At 54.7% G+C, this 18,890-nt stretch overlaps 1 protein-coding gene across 1 annotated transcript in view; it reads left to right on the forward strand.

Annotated features, from left to right (window-relative positions):
• The first annotated feature begins 7,126 nt into the window (after positions 1 to 7,126).
• Positions 7,127 to 18,890, forward strand: part of NFATC2 (nuclear factor of activated T cells 2) — a 160,006-nt gene continuing 148,242 nt past the window's right edge. The window contains exon 1 of the mRNA XM_043553665.1: positions 7,127 to 7,367. Within this exon, the coding sequence (XP_043409600.1) occupies positions 7,298 to 7,367 (70 nt within the window). The 5' untranslated portion in view covers positions 7,127 to 7,297. The remainder of the gene's footprint in view (positions 7,368 to 18,890) is intronic.

The following is an 18,890-nucleotide window of genomic DNA, read 5'->3' on the forward strand; positions in this document are numbered from 1 at the left end:
CGGAAGGCCCGCTCAGCTCTCGGAAAAGTGCAAACGAGATAAACCTTTCCTCCTCCTTCTCTGTGTCTCCTGCCCGCAGAAGGAGAGAGGCGAGCCAAGCCGATTCTCTCTCACTCCACGTCAGCTCTCCAGCTTCTAGGAAAATCTTCCCCGTCCCCGAGGGCCCGGGGCATTCCGAGGGCCGCCTTTGGCCTCCTGCCGCATCCCGGCTCAGCGATCCTGGAGCGGTGGAGGGAGCCCCGCAGAGGGGGCAGGCTCTCCCTGGAAACTTGCTGTCAGCAGCCTGATGAGCTGGCAGGGAACGTCCGGGGTTCTCTCCAAATGCCTTGGAAACCTCCCTGTTGGGTCGCATTCCGGCTTGGGGGACCCTGGGATTACCAGGGCTCTCGGCGGCGGCCAGCGGCTGAGGGGGAGATGGCGAGATTCGGCACTTCTGAGTTGGAAAAAGTGGTGCTGGGTATTATTATTTTGAGAACAGTCGGTCATGAGAACCTCCAAGAGGGGGATCGGGGAGGCTATTAAAAGCAAGACAATGTATTTTGAAACGAACCAGGCTGGGGAGACACCTTGCTCTCTGCCACGACCACAGAACGGGGAGTTCTTTCCAGATGAGGTGAACCTTTCCATCCCTTGGAAACGGGGAAAGCCTCTCCAGCTGTCCCGCCACCGCCCCGTTCCTTCTCCCCTGCCAGCCCCGGTGGAGAATCCCATGCACCTCCTCGGCCACGTGATGGGGTGAGGGGCCTCCCGAGCCAGCTGAGAAGGTGGCCGGGGCAGGCGTGCCTCCCTGCCGTTCACTGGAAAGCTTTGAGAGGGGGCCCGAGGCACGGTTCGGGGCCGACAGCCGCGGCCCAAGTTCGCGCTCTGCCCGCCGCTTACCGGCGGGTGACCTGGGGTCTCTGTGCCTCAGTTTCCTCGCCCGCAAAACGAGGATGGTAGTCTGCATCCCACGGAGTTCTTGCCGGGGCAACGCGTCAGGACACGTGGAGGGCTCGGCGAGGGCCCGTCCCGTCGACCTCGCTCGGCTGACGCGAGATGGGACCGTGGCCCGAGCAGCCACCGCTGGAGGACCTCAGCCCGAGCCGCCCATACGACGGGCATGCGGAGATGACTCGTAACCACGCAGACAAGCCGATGAGATAATGTCACGCTCTGTCCCTCACTCAGCCAGCCTTTCTGAGGTCCGACGGTGTGCGGTATGGAGGTACAGCGAGCAAAACAAATGGGAGAATTTCTAGTTTAGGTGGGAGGCAGGGGAGACCTATAATACGTCGTTAAGGGTACAGTCTGTGTGTGGTAAGTGGTAAATCCTGTACAGAAATACGATAGGGCGTTGAGGTTGAGATCGACGGGGTGGGGTTGAACTTCGGGGCAGAGCTGCCGGGTTTGGAGATGAGGGTCAAGGAAGGATGCGTTCATAGGGTGACGTTAGAACCGGGACAAAGAGGACGGCAGAAGCCCGCCGTGAGCGGTCGGGGGACACGGGGTTCTGGGCAGAGGGGAAGGCAGCACAAAGGCCGCGAGGTGGGGCCAGGCCAGGGGAGGACGGGGAGGCCGGGATGGGACGGCGAGGGAGATGAGATCAGACAGATGGGTCTTGGAGGCCATTGTGTTAGGGCCTCTGTTCCCTCCAAACTTAGTGGCTTAAAAGAAAACCAGTGTTGGGGCGCCTGGGTGGCTCAGTCGGTTAAGCAGTCGACTTCGGCTCAGGTCACGATCTCGCGGTCCGTGAGTTCGAGCCCCGCGTCGGGCTCTGTGCGGACAGCTCAGAGCCTGGAGCCTGCTTCAGAGTCTGCGTCTCCCTCTCTCTGACCTTCCCCTGTTCATGCTCTGTCTCTCTCTGTCTCAAAAATAAATACACATTAAAAAAAAATTAAAAAAAAAAAAGAAAACCAGTGTGAATGATCTCACAGTGTCTATGGGTCGGGAGCACATCATTAAGGGGGGTGATGTGGCCCCATCATCTGAAGACGCGGCTGTTGGCAGGAGGCCTTCGTTCCTCACCCTGGGGACCTCTCCAGAGGGCTGCTTGAGTGTCCTTCCAACATGGCAGTGGGCTCCCGCAGAGGGAGGGCCCCGAGAACGCAAGGCAGAAGCCACAGACCCGGCCACCGAAGCCACACACTCAATACCCCAGCGTGGCACAGAGCAGGGCCCCCTGGGACCCTGCGGGAGGCTGGCCGGGACAGGCCGCAGTGGGGGCTGGGGAGCCTCTGCAATGGCATTTACGCCTGATCCGGGAGCTTGTATAACTGCTGTCTGCAGCGGCAAGACGGTGGTCATTTTCGCACAATAACCGAGTGCTTATGTCACCAGGCCTTTGCACTTGGAAGACGCAATGTTTTCAGACCCTCACATCTCCTGGCGAGTAAGTACAGCTCCAGGGCGGGCCCCGGTGGAATTCCCCGGGTGGAGAGAGGAACGGGGACGGGAGAGGAGAGAGCAGCGTGGTTGGTGGAAGGCCCTGCAGTGGGGACGGACGCAGAGGCTGTGCGGCTCTGAGCATTTGGGGGGCACTTCAAGGGGGTAACAGGGGAGCACTGAGGCTGGGGGGGGGGCGGGGAAGATTTTACGGGTCTGTAAGCCTCACACGGCATTCTGGACTCTCTCCTGAAGGTGATTAGATCCCAGTGGGGGGCTTTAAGCAGGGGAGAATGCCATGATGGGACGTCCCCTTCAGATTCTGAACTTTCGGGAAGATCGTGCAGGACAGAGCGAGGGGGCCGCCATGGGGGTGCCCCGGCGGGGAAGTGTGGGGGGGCGGGAAGAGAGGTGGATGGAGTCAAGAGCTTTTTAGGAGGGACAGTGTGGCAGCGGAGGGAGGGACAGAGTTAAGGGTGACAGCCACCAGTTTCCTGGCTGAGGCAGCTGGGCAGTAGGGGCCCCTGGTCTAAGCTCCCCAGCCCCACCGGCCACCCTCGGTGAGGTCTCTCGAATTCATGGTCCCCGCGGACAGTTCTCTGCTGCTAGAGTTCACCGCTGCCCGCTCGGCACTGCGGGGCCTTACCGAGGACAAGGCGAGGCCCACGTCCCCAGTTGTGTCCCCACCCCTTTCCCACCACTTAGCCAGTGTCAGGTGCATGGGATCATGCTGGTAGGCGAACGGGTATTTGGTGGGGAGTTTCTCAAAGCAAACGAGAGGCAGTGGAGCCTAGCGGGTAAGAACACGGGCTCTAGGGAGGGCCCGGGTGGCTCAGTCGGTTACATGTCCGACTTCGGTTCAGGTGACGATCTCAGGGTTCGTGGGTTTGAGCTCCGAGTCAGGCTCAGCACGGAGCCTGCTTGGGATTCTCTCTCCCTCTCTCTCTGCCCCTTCCACGCTTTCTCTCTCTCTCTCTCTCTCTCTCAAGAATACATAAGTTAACATCAAAAAAAATGTAATGCAGCAGGAGGGCCGGTTGGGGTGCCCTCAGGGAAAATCCTTCTAGATACGACTGGTGTCGAATCAGTGGTTGAGGCAGCACCAGTAAGTGGTGTCTCAGCAGAAATACCTATGTTTCTTATTTATGAGGCTGTTGGGGGGGAAGAGAGTCTAATAAAAGGCTTCCCCGGTGATTCAAGGTCTCCTGCAGCCCAGATGTCTTACAGTCTCTCCCCAGGCCTTTCTCCCCATGGCCACCTGGACTCCTTCTATTTGCTTTGATTCAGCTTCTTTTTCGCTTTTTCCTCCTATGCTGGCCCGTTCCCACCCCAGCTGAGAGCTTCTATTTTGGGAGTTTTCGTGGATAATTTAGTGGGCGGAAGCTCCCCACCCACCCCCCTCGGAGCATCCCTTAAAAAAAGGGAGAGTGCTCGAGAGAAGTGAAAAACAGTGGGTGGTTCAGTTCAAAAGGACAAAATATTTCTTGCCCTGGCACTGGGAGAGGAAAGAAATTGTCTGAGGAACCGAATAGCTAAACTAAGAAGCCGAAAGCTGCAGCCCATAAGGGCAAATTAGGTGACTCAGCCGCGACTCCCCCAGCTCCAATCCTCGCAGTATTAAAGAGCTTTAAAAGGGAAAAATGCTTCACTGTGACAAAGAGTGGGCTCCATAAAAATGTGGCTAATGCGATTCTACCGAGCTCCAAAAGGCGGCCCCCTCTCGGCCGTGCTGGGCACCTGTGGACATCGGGACTCGCCTCCGAGGCCTGAGCCTGGGTGGGACTGAGTCTAAAATTATCCCCGATAATGAGCCTTGCAGAAGAGGACCCAGTGTGTGCTACCTTCCCGCCTTGCTTCTGGCCTCTAGGACCTCGGCTCCCAGGGAGGCCTCTGGGAGCAGGGGCCGCGGTGCCAAGAACGCGGGCTTTGTCGCCAGAGTTGGGTTCAGGTCCAGGCTGGTTGTAGGAACGTCAACTCGGCGAGCCTCAGTTTGCCCATCTGTGAATGGGGCTCACAGCCCCAAGCCGGGCGGGAAGGTGAAACGAACGAGATCCTGCAAAGAGCCTCTCGCGTGGCCTGGAGAGCACAGCTGTTTCATAAACGGAGGCTTTTGGAGGTGGGGGGCACGGACTGCAGGGTCAAACAGGGTCAGTCCTGGCTTAAGCACTACTCGCGACTTGACCGTGGGAAGGTTTGTTTTAGTATATATTTTCGGCACTTATTATATGGCTTCGTTGTTCTTAGCATCACGTTCTTATGTCAACTCTGGGCAAGGCATCAATGGTGGCCCCGTTTGACAGAGTGGGTAAGTGAGTGTAGCAGAACCAATCTGCCCTCGATCCTGCCTCTCGGGTCATCCAACCCAGTGCTGCCCGCTAGAACTTTCTACAGTTAGATGGAAATGCTCTGTTCTGCACTGTCCCAACTTGGTGGCAAATGGCCACATGTGGCTTTTGAGCACCTGGAATGTGGCTCAGGCACCAAAGGACTGGTGTTTATGTTTTATTTAACTGTTAATTATTCTGAATTTTAACAGCTACACGTGGCTAGGGGCTACCAGCTCACACAGCACAGGGCCAGCCCCTCCGGTGTCAGGGTATCACTTTGCAGAGTCGAGAGCAGGAATCCACAGAGGACTCTAACTCCGGGCCGGGCACACAGTCGGTGACGGATTTGGGGCCGGCTAGTCCTAGGATTTCTAAGTAGAGCGATCATCCTCGGAAGACAGTGGTTCACCATCTTGCCTGCTGTCTGGACGGCAAAAGGAAGCGGAGTCCCGACTTTTATTCGTGCCTAGGAGACCACCTGGAGCCAGCTCGCCCAAGGCTTTCCCAGTTTTAAGAGTGAAAGATCTGCGTCCCGGGAAGCCCCTCAGTCCTCGCAAACCAGGGTGGCCGATCGCCCTGTTCTTGCCTCAGACCAGGGGGTGCAGAGTCCTCAGGGTTGGCCGGGGCGGGGCAGGGGGGGAGCTTCCTCCGTAGGCTCACTGCAAAGAACCTTCTCCCTGGCCTCACAGGCTGCAGCCCAATATTTGCCACATCGAGCAACGGGCAACTCATCTGCCCTCTGTGCACCTCAGTTTCCCCTTTGGAAAGTCGGGGAGAGGATCCCCCACTTGCAAGGTGTCTGCAAGGAATTCAGCATAAGGTGGTACAGGGCCCGGGGCACAAGTAGCAGGTGGACGGATGTGGCTGCTCTTGGGGGGGGGGGGGCGCAGGCTCGCTTAGATCCTGCCGCTGGAGGCCATGCTGGTCAATGTCGGCTTCCAGGCGAGGTGGGGGGTGGGGTGGGGGTGGGGGTGAGGGGGGCTTTCCACGGTTGCTCTTTGAGGAACAGCATCTGCAACAGAAGTGGTCACGTCTGGGAGCTCAGCGAGGCTGTCGTGGGTCGAGGCCCGGAAACAGAGTGGTCCCGCCGATGGAGCCAGCTCCCTCCAGTGCCTCTCCAAGTTCCAGCCGATCCGGGACGGGGTGGGGGTGCTGATGAGTCACCAGCCCCGGTGCTACCCACAGTTTTATCAACAGGGTCTGAGATGGCCATTTGCAAAGCTGGCTTCATCTGTGGGCCCGGGGTTTCCCACCCTGCGTGCAGGTAGAGGCAGAGCTGGGCCGTGCGGACCGAGAGCGTCTCGACGGCGGCACCCCTCCCCCACCCCCACCGGCCTTCTGGGGTCCGTGGCCTCTTGATGGGAGCCACGCGTGGCATCCCGCGGACCTTCTTCGGGACACTGTGCAAAGTTCATGACATCCCTTCCCTTTATTTTCCTGTTTATTCAGAGCATGTGTAAACACATGGGTTGCCTGGTTCCCGCGTCTCTTTGGCCATTTCATTATTGCTGGAGCCTCTGAACATCACTGGAAACCTTGGGTTTTCTAAATGAATCTAAAAATAAACTCTTTGAAAAAAAAAATCTTGGAGTTGGCGAGTTGACACAAGGCACCGTTATTTATTTCTTTTCCCTCCTCCTCCCCTCCCCCTCCTCCCCCTCCTCCCCACCATCCCTGCAAAACAAAACAAAAAAAAAAAAGGAAAAAAATGGGGGCGGCCAGAGGCCTGCAGGGACCTGGAGGGGCCCCCGGGTCAGTGTCCAGGGGGCCTTGACCCCCTGGGGTGTGGGTATGAGCCCGGGGCAGCTTGCTCGGGGAGAGAGGCCCCCTTGCAAAACGGGGGGCTTAGGCGTGTGGGGCACGGGTTGCTGAGCGCCGCGGCGGGCGAGGGGAGGCGGCGGCCCGGGCGATGCTTGCAGACGGCCGCGGAGCTCCTGCAAGGCCGACTTGGACGCCGCGCGCCCCCACCCTTCTCCTCGCCGTCGCCCGCCTCTGCTCCCTCTCCCCGACTTCTCTCCCGAACAATCAGGGACTTGTGCTGGCGGCCGAGGGAGCCACGGAGCTGGCTGGCCGCGGAGGAGGCGACGTCATGGATTCCTGAGTGTGAAGTTTGCAGGAAAGCCCTTAGTTTTGGAGATGGCCGGGATCCAGCGGTTTCCATGGCGCTGGATAAACAGGAGGAAACAGTGAGGGAATCCCGTTATTTTACTGCATTGAAAGCCTATAAACACGGAGCGCGGGGAAGGAAGTCGCGTTCCCTCTCGAGTAAGCCCGAGCGCCCAGCCGCGCCGGGAGCGGGAGCGGGAGCCGGGGGCCGGGAGCCGGGAGCCGGGAGCCCGGAGGTGGGAGCCGGGAGCCGCAGCCGGAGCGCGAGCCGGGAGCCGGGAGCCCGAGCCCGGAGGCAGGAAGCGGGAGCCGGGAGCCCGAGCCCGGAGGCGGGAGCCGGGAGCCGGGAGCCGGGAGCCGGGAGCCCGAGCCCGGAGGCGGCAGGCGCGCAGCTCCCGGGCCGCTCGCAGGCTCCTGGGCCAGCCCGGCGAGCATGCTTTAGGGAGGACGGGCCCCGCGGCTCTCCCTCTCCCACGGCGCGCCGAGCCCCCGTCCGCCCCCCGATGCAGAGAGAGGCTGCGTTCAGACCGGGGCACTGCCAACCCCTCCGCATCATGGGGTCTGTGGACCAAGGTAAGCGAGCGATCGCCTCCTGCTTCGGTCTCTTCCTCCTCCCGCCCTCCAGCCCTGTCCCTTTCGCTCCTCTTGGGCAGCGCTTTCGGCCCCGGGCTCGGGTCGCGGGGAGGCCCGGGGACCGCGGTCTCCTGGGGTGCGCGCGCAGGTAGAGGGGCCAGGAGGAGAGGTGCCCTCGCCCCTGGCCCAGGAGGGGAGACCGGGGGCGGGGGGAGCCAACGTCAGGCCACTTGGCAGGGGGGCAGTGAAGGGTCCCGAGGCCGGGATTCCCTGGGCAAGTCCGTCGTGAGGACTGTCCCCTCGGTGGGACAGTGGGAGAGGTTCTTGCTACTAACCCGCGAGCTGCTTAACCATTTCAGCACCGGGCTTTTGACAGGGGATGCCTTTCAGTTTCATCATCATCATCATCATCGTCATCCTCGTCTAGCTTTTTTTTCTTCCTTTAGGAGAACACGCTTGGCATTTTGCTGTATCATAGATACAGTAAGGAGGGTTTTGCTTTTCAACAGTTAGAGCGGCACATGCCCTGGGACATTTAAACAACTTTCTTTCCCCCCGTTTGATGTGCCTGGTGGATATGGTCCTCCGCTCCCCTTTTAAGTGCAATGTACCATCAGTTTGTTTGGCGATCTGATTACACTCCCCTTTCTGGGTTTCTGTCTTTCCCCGTCCTCTTGGAGTCAGCCCCGGAATCATACTATTTGGACCTTACAGGAGGGGCTTAGCCTATAAGAATATGATATGAAAATAGCCATCCGGTTGGGACAGCGAGGGCTCTCGGCCGGACGCTAACGACGCGGGCGTTCAGAGTGGGAACCAGGCAGCGTGATGTGTTTTTCAGAGGCCAGCCGGGCGCATAGCGGGGGGACACTGCCAGAGGGCAGGACTGCAAGAGTTAAGTGAAATAAATATGCGTAGGAGGAGTTAGGCTCGTGTCATAAAATCGGAGTTGAATGTAGGTTTTGTGCTCTGTGTGGCTGATTAAAGTTCTGGGGCAAAAGAAATGACAATTTCACTAAATAAACCTGAAGGGCTTTTTTTTCTTTCTTTTTTCTTTCTTTCTTTCTTTTTTTTTTAAACCAGAATGAGGCCAAATGCCTTGGGTTAGGTAAATGGTGTGCTTTCCACAGCAGACCTCAGTGACATGTATTTTTAGCCGAGCTGCACTTTTGAAAGCAAGCCCTGCCAGTGCTTTGAACCTTTTTACTGGTACCAGTTTATCTTGTTCTCTGCTAGTGGTCAAGCATGTGACAATGGTGGCCAAAACACATTACTAACATCGCATCATCTGTAAGAATGATACTCTCGGCCGGCTGACAGATCTATTATGGACACGAGCCGGCTTTTATTGTCATACAAACCGAAAAGTGGTGTTTGATGTTACGACGGTGGGGGTGGCGGTGGGGGACAGACGAATGCCACATTCAGCTGTATTCAGAGAGAGAGAGAGAGAGAGAGAGAGCGAGCGAGCCTGGAGGAGAAGTTGGGCTTCTGTTTTACTGTGTGATCCAACAAGCCTCACATTTTATTGAGGCGGTTACACCCCTGCTCTGGGTTTATGAACTCGCTCTTCTCTCAGGGTCTCGAAGGATGTGTATTTTGGGCGTGCACATGCATTGCGACCCTCCCTGGCCCGAACTCTTGTGTGCAGGGATTGTGAGTGCGTGCGTGCCACTGTGAGTGCACGCATGTGGGAGACAGGGCCCCGCATTGTTCCCGGCAATCCACATTTAGCATGCCAAGGCAACTGGGCACACAGAATGCAATCCCAGGCATCAAAGACAGCTGGCGTGAGTCGTTTCCCCCATGTCCTGCCCAGGGGTCTCCCGAGGGAAAATCTCACGCCCTTTTAAACTCAGCGCCACCGCGCTCCTAGGAATAGACCTGTCGTGTGCATGCCGATGGGTGGGGTCAGCAATAGTGAATAGAAATATTTGCATGGTAAGAAAATACTGGCCTTGCCGGGCGGCGTTGGGTCAGCGTTCTGGGAAAGACTGAAGATCTGGAAGAGGTGTGTGCAGGTTCATCTAAAGTGGGAAGATGGAAAGTATTTTAGGAATAAACAACCCCAGGGCGAACTCTGCCCAACCCCGGACCCAAACTCCCCGTCTTCTGCTTGGATTAGAATTTCTGCTTTGCCACATTGCAGCTGGGTGATCTGGGGCAAGTGACTTAACCTCTCTGTGGCTAAGTTTCCACATCTGTGAAATGGAGCCAGTAACAGCGTCTCCCTTACAAGTTGTTGCGAGCTTCGGCGAGGTGACACAGGTAGGGCACCTGGTAAACGTTGGCTGCAATTCCTTTCACCTTGAAGATGCAAAACAGTGACATCTCGATATGGAGACTGGATTTCACAGCGAAAACTCTTTGAAGGGATGCGGTGCTTTAAATCTCTCAAGGTACCCTTTTACCTTACCGGAGCTTCCCAGTGGCGCAGATGGGGCTGAGATCACGGCTTGTAAAGCGTTGTTTCCTCACCTGCAAGAGGGGATAAGGATCGTGGTGACCCGGTGGGGCCATCATGAGCATCCACGTGAAATCAGGCACACGAAATGCTTCCCTCTGTGCTTCACCGGAGGTTAACACACACTAAGTGCTACGATTGCCTGACGGTCGAGGACCACGAGGGCTGTCGTGCCTCGGGTCACACAGCAAGTTAGTAGCGTGATGCCTGGCACGTGACGGTGGCGAGGGCAGACACACACGGGCACTGGCTGGGTATTTTAGAAGTATGAAGTCATTTCATCTTCAGGGCAACTGTATATGCGTGGTAAGTACGCAATTTTTGTCTCCTTCACGGAGGAGGGGAGTGAGGCACAGAGACGTGCTGTGACTGGCCAAGTGTCACCCAGCGGGGACGTGATGGAGCTGTAATTTGAATCCAGCCTCTCTACCATTTGCTCTGTTGTCTCTGGAACTCATTAATATATATATTTTTAAATTTAGTGTTTATTTATTTTTGAGAGGGGGAGGGGCAGAGAGAGAGGGAGGCACAGAATCGAATCAGGCTCCAGGCTCCGAGCTGTCAGCACCAAGCCCGACGTGGGGCTCAAACCCATGGACCGTGAGATCATGACCTGAGCCGAAGTCGGACGCTTAGCTGGCTGAGCCACCCAGGCGCCCCTGGGACTCATTAATATTATTATAGTTTGACAGATGAGGAAAGCGAGGCAGACCTGACCCTGGTCCCGGGATCTTTTCCCAGTACCACATTGCTCCTTGACATATCCCGGGAGGGAAACAGAGAAGTGTGGGAGGATGGGGAGGGAACAGGCATCATCGTTAGAGACAGGGAAACTGAGGCAGCAGCTGACTTGTTTCAGTTGTAGGGTGAGTCAGGGAGAGCTTTTTGCCCATGAAATCACAATGTTTCCACTTCCACTCGAGGGAGACAGTCCCACGATGGCCAGGAGGCTCTTAAGTCGGCACTGCCTCCTGCCTGTACTGGACAGAGACCTCTCCAAGGCCCCTCCTCCTGGCTCAGCCCTTCCATTCCTACTCCATCGCCCCGCCCCCACCCCCTGACCCCCGCGAGACCTGTGGGTCTCTCCCTCTTTCCCCAGAACTTCAGACAGCAGCGGTCATTTTTTCCAGATGCTCCTCCGACTACCTTCATTAAGAACTTTCCTTAACTGGATTGTAAGCCCCCTTAGGACAGGGGCCAGGTCTATTCCTGTGACTACAGTGGGGCCCCGGTGACATTTCTACACTGGAGAGAGGTCAGTCGCTTGGGATCCGAGTGACCTGAGGTCACATCCTGCCTCTGCCACTTGTTAGCTGCATGACCTTGTGCAGGTAGCTTCACTTTCCTGTGTCTCAATTACCCCACATTGAAAAGGATGACGGTAATAATACGTAGAGTAATAGCTGATACATTTAACATCTGAGCATCAGCCGGTGGGAACAGCAGAAGCAGTTCCCAACAGACTCCCCCGCTGGGTCAGGCTTCAACCCTTTATTTGCTGAGTTGCAAGGAAGGTCCCCAGGGAGCAGAGACCCTTGGAGGGGATGAGGGCAATTATTTATTCATCTATGGAGAGTTTCAATCTTTTAATAAACAATATGACCCTCAAAGTGCCCACTTCAAGATAATTGCTGTCATTATTACTGTGTAACTCATTAGCTCAATATTTACTCTCCACCCCTCCCCCCCCAAAAAAGAATCCAAAGTAAAAAAAAACAATTGCCAGGTGCTTCCTCGTGGATTTTCTTGTTGGAGACGTCTCCCTTACTACATGCACGACTGATTGAGTATTTCACGTCTTACCTGGAAGAAGCCAGGCAGGTTTCTGTTTTTGTTCCTTTGTTAGAACAGGGATTTAAGACTCTGACTGCCCAGACGGGACTGGATGCCCCCGCCCTGTGCTGGTCACACGGGGGGTAACTGTCCATGCTTCCCTCCTGTCTTCTTTCCGACTTCGACTCCAGGAAGTAGAAGCCGCAGCTGTCTTGTTCACTCCTGTGGCCCCAGTGCCTTGAGCAGTGCCTAGCACTTAGTAAGTGCTCGGTACTTTTTTGTATTAAGTGGGTGGACAGATGAATGAAGGGATGGATGGATGAAGGGATGGATGGATGGATGGATGATACACAGGATGGGTGATGTGACTTGTTAGGGCCCCGGAGCTAAGATAAACTCTGGAGCAGGGTGTCATCTGTTTGGTTCACTCTCGTTGGCGTCCTTTTCATAACAGTGGTGGACTTTGACTTTTGCATTTCCCCCCCAAGGCTGGTGACCGAAGCAAGTTTCCTCCTGGGCCATCCAACAGGCACATGCTCCCACGTTGTCTGCAATGAGTCAGTCTCAAAGAGCACGGCAGCTAATGCTACTTGCCGACTGCCGGCTATGGGCCAGGACCCCTCCTGGCACCACCCCAGTAACCTCACACCGGCCTGAGAGCTATCATGCCCTTCTTGCACAAAGAGGTCCAGTCACCCCCCAGGGTCACAGAGGCTGGGTGCCGCCCGCTCCACCCCGTTGCTCCCTGTTAGGTTGAGTGATCGTAACAATAAGGTGACCTGTGTTCTGTTTCATACACATTCTGTGCGGCCAAGCACTTTACCCGTATTATCTCAGTGGCTTCTCGCAAAACCCCCAGGAGGCTGGTATGGAATATGATCCCCGTTTAGGGACGAGGAAACTGAGACGGGGAGCAGTCAAGGCATTTTGAGGGCAGGCCCAGACCCTGTTGATGCCCAGAGCTTGGCGTCTAATGGCCCACGGTCCTGTCCCCGCTGCTTCCTGCAGCGGGACCACCCCGTGAGACGGTGAGCGCGAGAGGGGGCCACGCCCCCCTGCGGGACCCTCCACAATATTTGGAGCGGGGCTGGGGGCCGGGGACTTCTCCCGCCTTCCACCTTGACTTTCTGGGCCACCCAGTAACTTCGGGCAGCCCCCATGCCCTCCCTGTCTGATCTTCTCCAGCATGACGGACCTGTCCAGGGGCCCAAAGCCTCTCTCGGCAGCCAGGGCTCCGCTGGCACTTCTTCGGTGACTCAAGTGCTCCCATCGCTGGCACTGCTGCTGCCCCCGGAGCCAGTCTCTGCCTATTCCACTCACTCCTTTTGCACACGCGCCCCTCAGGCCTTCCCTCTGCCCGGGCCAGCCTGTTCACCTGCTGTCCCCTCCTTCCACACCTTTCCTCAAGGCCCAGCTCATTCTCACCTCTTCTAAGAAAGCTCCCTTGACCATCGAACTCATTTTCATCAACAATTTTGGAGCATTTACTATGTGCCGGTTACCATCCCAGATGCTGGGGAAGGAGTAGGGAATGAGACGGTCTGCCTCCGTGAGACAAGCGGCAAGCAAGTGGACCCGGGAATATCCAAGATAGTTTCAAATGGGGTCAAATGCTAGAGACCAAAGTAGGAGAATAGAGCTGGGAATGACTTGGTATCAGCACGTATGCACGTATGTGTGCATGTGTGTATGCGTGTGTGCATACGTACGTGCACCAACACACGTGCGCATGCATGCATGCATGTATGTGCATGCATGTGTATGTGCATGCATGTGCATATATGTGTATATGTGTACGCACGTGTGCATGTATGCGCACGTGCATGCATGCGCGTATGTGTGTGTAGGCATGTGTATATATGTGTGTGTGCATGCACATGTGCGTGTATTCATGTGTATATACGTGTATGCATGTGTATGTGTATATGTGTGTGGGCATATGTCTATATGCATATATACGTGCATGCGTGTATGCATGTACTCATGCATGCATGTATTGTGTGTATAGATGCATGCATATGTATATGCATGTGTGCGTGTTTATATGTATATGTGTATGCACGTGTGCGTGTGTGTGCAAGCATGCATGCGTACATGTGTGCACACACGTGTGCATACGTATGCACATATGCACATATATGTGTGCATGTATATGTGTATACGTGTACGTGTACATGCATGGGTGGTGGGTGGGAGTATTCGTTTCCTATGGCTGCCCTCACAAGTTACCACAAACTGGGTGGCTGAAAACAACAGAAATCTATTTTCTCACAGTTTCGGGGACTAAAAGTTTAAAATCGAGGTGTGGGCAGGGCCGTGTTCTCTCTGAAGGCTCTAGGGGAGGACCCCTCCTCGTCTCTTCCGGCTTCTGGTGGCTCCTGGCAGTCCTTGCTTGTAGATACATCTCTCTGGTCTCTCCATCTGCCCTCACGTGGCCTTCCTTGTGTATGTGTGTGTCCCTCCTTTTTTTCCATAAGGATACCAGGCATTGGATTTGAGCCTTTAGTTCTAAAGAGCTCACCCTAACTTGATTACATCTGCAAAGACCCTATTTCCAAGTAAGACCACATTTCCAGGTACCTGGGGTTAGGAACTGAACATGATTTGGGGAAGACACACAGCGTGACCCGCACGGTAGAGATTGCTCATTCAGACTGAATGGCCCCCTTTCTCTTCGAAGAGGTGTCTTTTTCACTGACTGCTGAGTGGCCTGGGGTTCGCCTATGAAACGTTTGGGAGAAGAGCATCCAGGCAGAAGGAAGAGGTCCCGAGAAGAGAGATGTTCTTGGAACATTCAGTGAGCAGCGAGAAAGCCTGTACGGCTGGACCCGAGAGGGCCGGGGAGTGTGATAGGGGACGAGATCATGGAGGAAAGCCAGGGAAGGAGCAGCTTGAGGTTCACTCTCCGGGTCATGGGGAGGCGTTAGGGGAATTTTAAGCAGCAGAGGGTGTGGTCTCGTTAATCTTGTAAAAGCCCATACTGACCATTAAGTGCAGACGGTCTCTGGCGGGCAAGAGTACATGCTCCGAATGCACCTGGGAGGCCGTCGGGGTGGCCTGGGTGGCAGTTACTGGTGGCTGGGACCGGCGTGGGGCAGACGAGGTGGGGAGAGGTGGTACTTTCCAGTCCATAGGGTGTGAGGCTTCGTGGTTCCCGAACTGTGTTCCCTCGGGGTCCTGGGGTCCCGCAAGGAATGGTCCCTGTTTTTCGACGGGAGTAGATGCCACTAATTTTGCGAATAATACAAACCACTTCAGACACATCTTGCCCTCGGTCTAGTCGAGACGCCCCAATTCAGCCCCTCCTTCGTCCTCTGCTATCACTGGGAGTCATAAGACTTTTTTTTCAGCGTTTCATCTTGGTCCAAAATGTCCCTTAGCAAATCCGCCCTTAGCTAATAACCGAGGAACAGTGTGACTCAGTAATGAATATCAGACTTGTGTGGGACAAAACCATTTCCGTGGTGGCTTGTGTGACTTTAGAAGTGACATCACGACCTACTCTGGGCCTAGTTTCCTTAACTGAAAAGTGGATAATAGGAATCCTTCCACATGGGGAGGGGGTGCTTGGAGGTTTAAAGATCATGTCTGCGATGCTCTCAGCGTAGATAGAAATGGTCAGTTCAGGGGCGCCTGGGTGGCTCAGTCGGTTAAGTGTCCGACTTCAGCTCAGGTCACGATCTCACGGTCTGTGAGTTCGAGCCCCGCGTCGGGCCCTGTGCTGACGGCTCAGAGCCTGAAGCCCGCTTCGGATTCTGTGTCTCCCTCTCTCTCTGCCCCTCCGCTGCTCATGCTCTGTCTCTCTCTCTCTGTCTCAAAAATAAACAAGAACAAAAAAGTGGTCCGTTCACATTAGCTGCTGTGTTATTGTTTTAAATTCAAGTTCGTACTTTCAAGGCTGTCCTAAAGGGGATAAACCCATTGTCTGCCAGATCTCCGGGGTCTTTTCTGTGGGTTCTGGATGACCTACCTCATTCACGCACCCCGTGAGCTCAGAGGTGTGTATGAAGGGTCTGCCAGATGCAAGGTAACAGCTAGGCCTTATGGAGAAAGTCCAAGGTATAGAAGACATGCCCGTTTGCTTCTGAAAGTCAGGGAAAGATTTTTCCTTTTGTAAAGTCGGGGAGACAATCCTACATGAAGCCATTTACCTGCTAAGCCCCGGTCCCCCAACCTGCCAGCCCTTCGTCGCCGTCAACAGCAGCAGATGAAGCTCCCCGCCGCCCATGGCACCCGCTGCTTAATTAAAGGCAAGGACAGCGGGTTTACGGGGAAGGTGAGTTTGCCCCCACGCTCCCCTGCTAAGGATCAGTTTCGGAAGGCAGAGGGGAACTTCCGGGAAGCAAGGCGTCAAGAGGAGAAACACAGTCGGGATGTGCTGGGTGAGCAGGGACCAGGCAGGAGGAGTCAAGAACCCGGAAGCTGGGGTCTCAAGCTCACAGGCTCACGGGGACAAGGGACAGCTGTGGGGGGTTGGGGGGCTACTTTTTCAGTAGAACCTCGCTCCCTCAGAGCAATCCCCTCTTGGAGATTGGTTTTCTCACAGCGGAGAAGTCCTGTGCAGACTTCAAAAGACGATGTAGGTGGCAGAGTGGAGTAGAAGTCGGGTCTCAAACCGGTCTTGCTGTTCCCCCCATTCATAAGGAGCTCGTTCCTGAAAATGGCTTTTGCGGGGAGGGGGGGAGGGGAGGGAGGCGAAACATAAGGAAACCCCAGAAGGCTCCATAATCGAGATGAGTAATATTTTAAAAATCAAAATTGATGTCAAAAATCCATGCTAAACCAAAGATAAAAACAAAAAATTTAAATCAAGACAGGATCAGTATTGCTCATTTTTCCTTTAGCCTCAGGCTCTGGAATAGTTTGCTTGCCATGGATTTTTTTTTTTTTCACATTCATTTTGATTTCTGTGTTTTTTAACTAAAGAAATTTTTTAATGTTTATTTATTTTTGAGAGAGAGAAAGACAGAGAGAGACAAAGCGTGAGCAGGGGAGGGGCAGAGAGAGGGAGACACAGAATCTGAAGCAGGTTCCAGGCTGTGAGCTGTCAGCACAGAGCCCGACACGGGGCTCGAACTCACAGACTGAGATCATGACCTGAGCCGAAGTCGGGCGCTCAACCGACTGAGCCACCCAGGCGCCCCTTTAATTTTTTTTAATGTTTATTTTTGAGAGAGAGAGAGAGAGAGAGAGACCTAGCATGAGTGGCGGGAGGGAGACACAGAATCCGAAGCAGGCTCCAGGCTCCTAGCTGTCAGGACAGAGCCCGATGCGGGGTTTGAACTCACAAGCGGTGAGATCATGGCCCGAGTTGAAGTAGAATGCTCAACCGACTGAGCCACCCAGGCACCTCATTCATTTTGATTTTTAAAAACATTTTATGGAAATACCATTTATTTGATGGCTGAGATGTTGACATTGCTTGAATCTAGCCTCATTTGGCTTATCCGAGTTCCAGGCCCAGGGGAGTCCAACGCATCCATCTATAAATTATAATATTAACATCTAGGGTGAGAATCCCAGGATGTGCTTGATGTCGAGGCGGGATTGTTTCTGGAATCTGGTGAAGAATCTTCCTACTTTTTGGATTAGACTTAAAAAGAAAGGTTTCAGTGCCTACATTTTGTAGTCAAGCTTTTATTACCACGGGCGTTGTCAAGATGTGGAGTTCGTGATGAGAATCGTGACTTGCTCGTTGAATTCTGCCATCGTGCCCGGCTGCCTCATTTTGCGGGTCCCGGTGGAAAGGGAAAGGGTGCAGTCCCATGTTCAAAAATTAAGAATCTTAAGACGGTGACGGCAGAGCCAACTAAGCGTAGGGTCCTTCTGCGCACGGGGTCCCGTGTGACTTCACAGGTTGTATCCCATGAAGATGGCCCTGGCTGCCACCCGGGTGAGCGTCAGAGAATCCTGGAATATTAGAGCCAGAACCGGGGCTCAGGTATTATCCAGTTCACTCCCCCCCCCCATCTTACAGATGGAGAGACTGAGGCACAGTAAGCCCAGGTGGCTTGCTTGAAAGTTGCAGAGTGAGTTAGAGGAAGAACTTGGATTGGATCCTGGGCCTCCCAGCTCTGGGACATTCCTTATTATACCAGAAGGTCCCCCCCCACCAACCTTGGCCAAACATTTATGTTTTCAGGACTGTGGGTGCCATTGACCATCAGGGAGGTCAGTGGGGGTGGGGGCAGTGGTGACTGGATTCCGATGTACCAGTCTTATTTTTTTTTTTTTTAGAGCGAGAAAAAGAGAGAGAGCCTGCATGCAAGCAGGAGAGAGGGGCAGAGGGGGAGAGAGAGAATCTGAAGCAGGTTCCACGCTCAGCACAGAGCCCAATGTGGGGCTCGACCCCATGACCCTGGGATCATGACCTGAGCCAAAATCAGGAGTTGGATGCCCAACCGACTGAGCCACACAGGTGCTCCCCCCCACCCAGTCTTGCTATAATAACCCCAAGCGCATATTTTCTATAACAGGACATATTTCTAGAAGTATTTTTTTCTTTCTCACCAAAAAACATGTACGGGCAGAATTTCCCTGAAACCACTGAGTCAGATGAGATGTCTCTCTTATAAAAATGATTACAGGTGTCATAACCACTCTAGAGGTTGGGCCGCTGATTGTGCAAAACACAATTTAAGTCCCATTAAACTGAGGAAAGCGGGGACCCAGGTGCCCCTGCTGAAGCAAGCTCATGTGTGGACTGATCTCTCAGGAGAAGCTATGATGGGCACTGTTCTTTCATCTCTTCCTTCCTTCAGCTGCCTTTTAGTGACTGCCTGCCATGTGCTGGGCACTATTCTAGGATCTGGAGATACAGCTGGAGTACTGGATGCCCAGGTAACTCTGAGTTTCAAACAATGAATCATATTTAGTTTAAATAGGTCCCAGGTAGGGGCGCCTGGGTGGCTCAGTTGGTTAAGCGTCTGACTCTTGGTTTCGGCTCAGGTTCATGATCTCACGGTTCACAGGATTGAGCCCCGCAGCAGCATGGAGCCTGCCTGGGATTCTCTCTCTCTCCCTCTCTCTCTGCCCCTCCCCGACTCGTGCTGTCTCTTTCAAAATAAAGAAATAAACTTAGGGGCGCCTGGGTGGCGCAGTCGGTTAAGCGTCCGACTTCAGCCAGGTCACGATCTCGCTGTCTGTGAGTTCGAGCCCCGCATCGGGCTCTGGGCTGATGGCTCAGAGCCTGGAGCCTGTTTCCGATTCTGTGTCTCCCTCTCTCTCTGCCCCTCGCCTGTTCATGCTCTGTCTCTCTCTGTCCCAAAAATAAATAAACGTTGAAA

Source organism: Prionailurus bengalensis, chromosome A3 (genome assembly GCF_016509475.1).
Source record: "Prionailurus bengalensis isolate Pbe53 chromosome A3, Fcat_Pben_1.1_paternal_pri, whole genome shotgun sequence".
Lineage (NCBI taxonomy): Eukaryota > Metazoa > Chordata > Mammalia > Carnivora > Felidae > Prionailurus > Prionailurus bengalensis.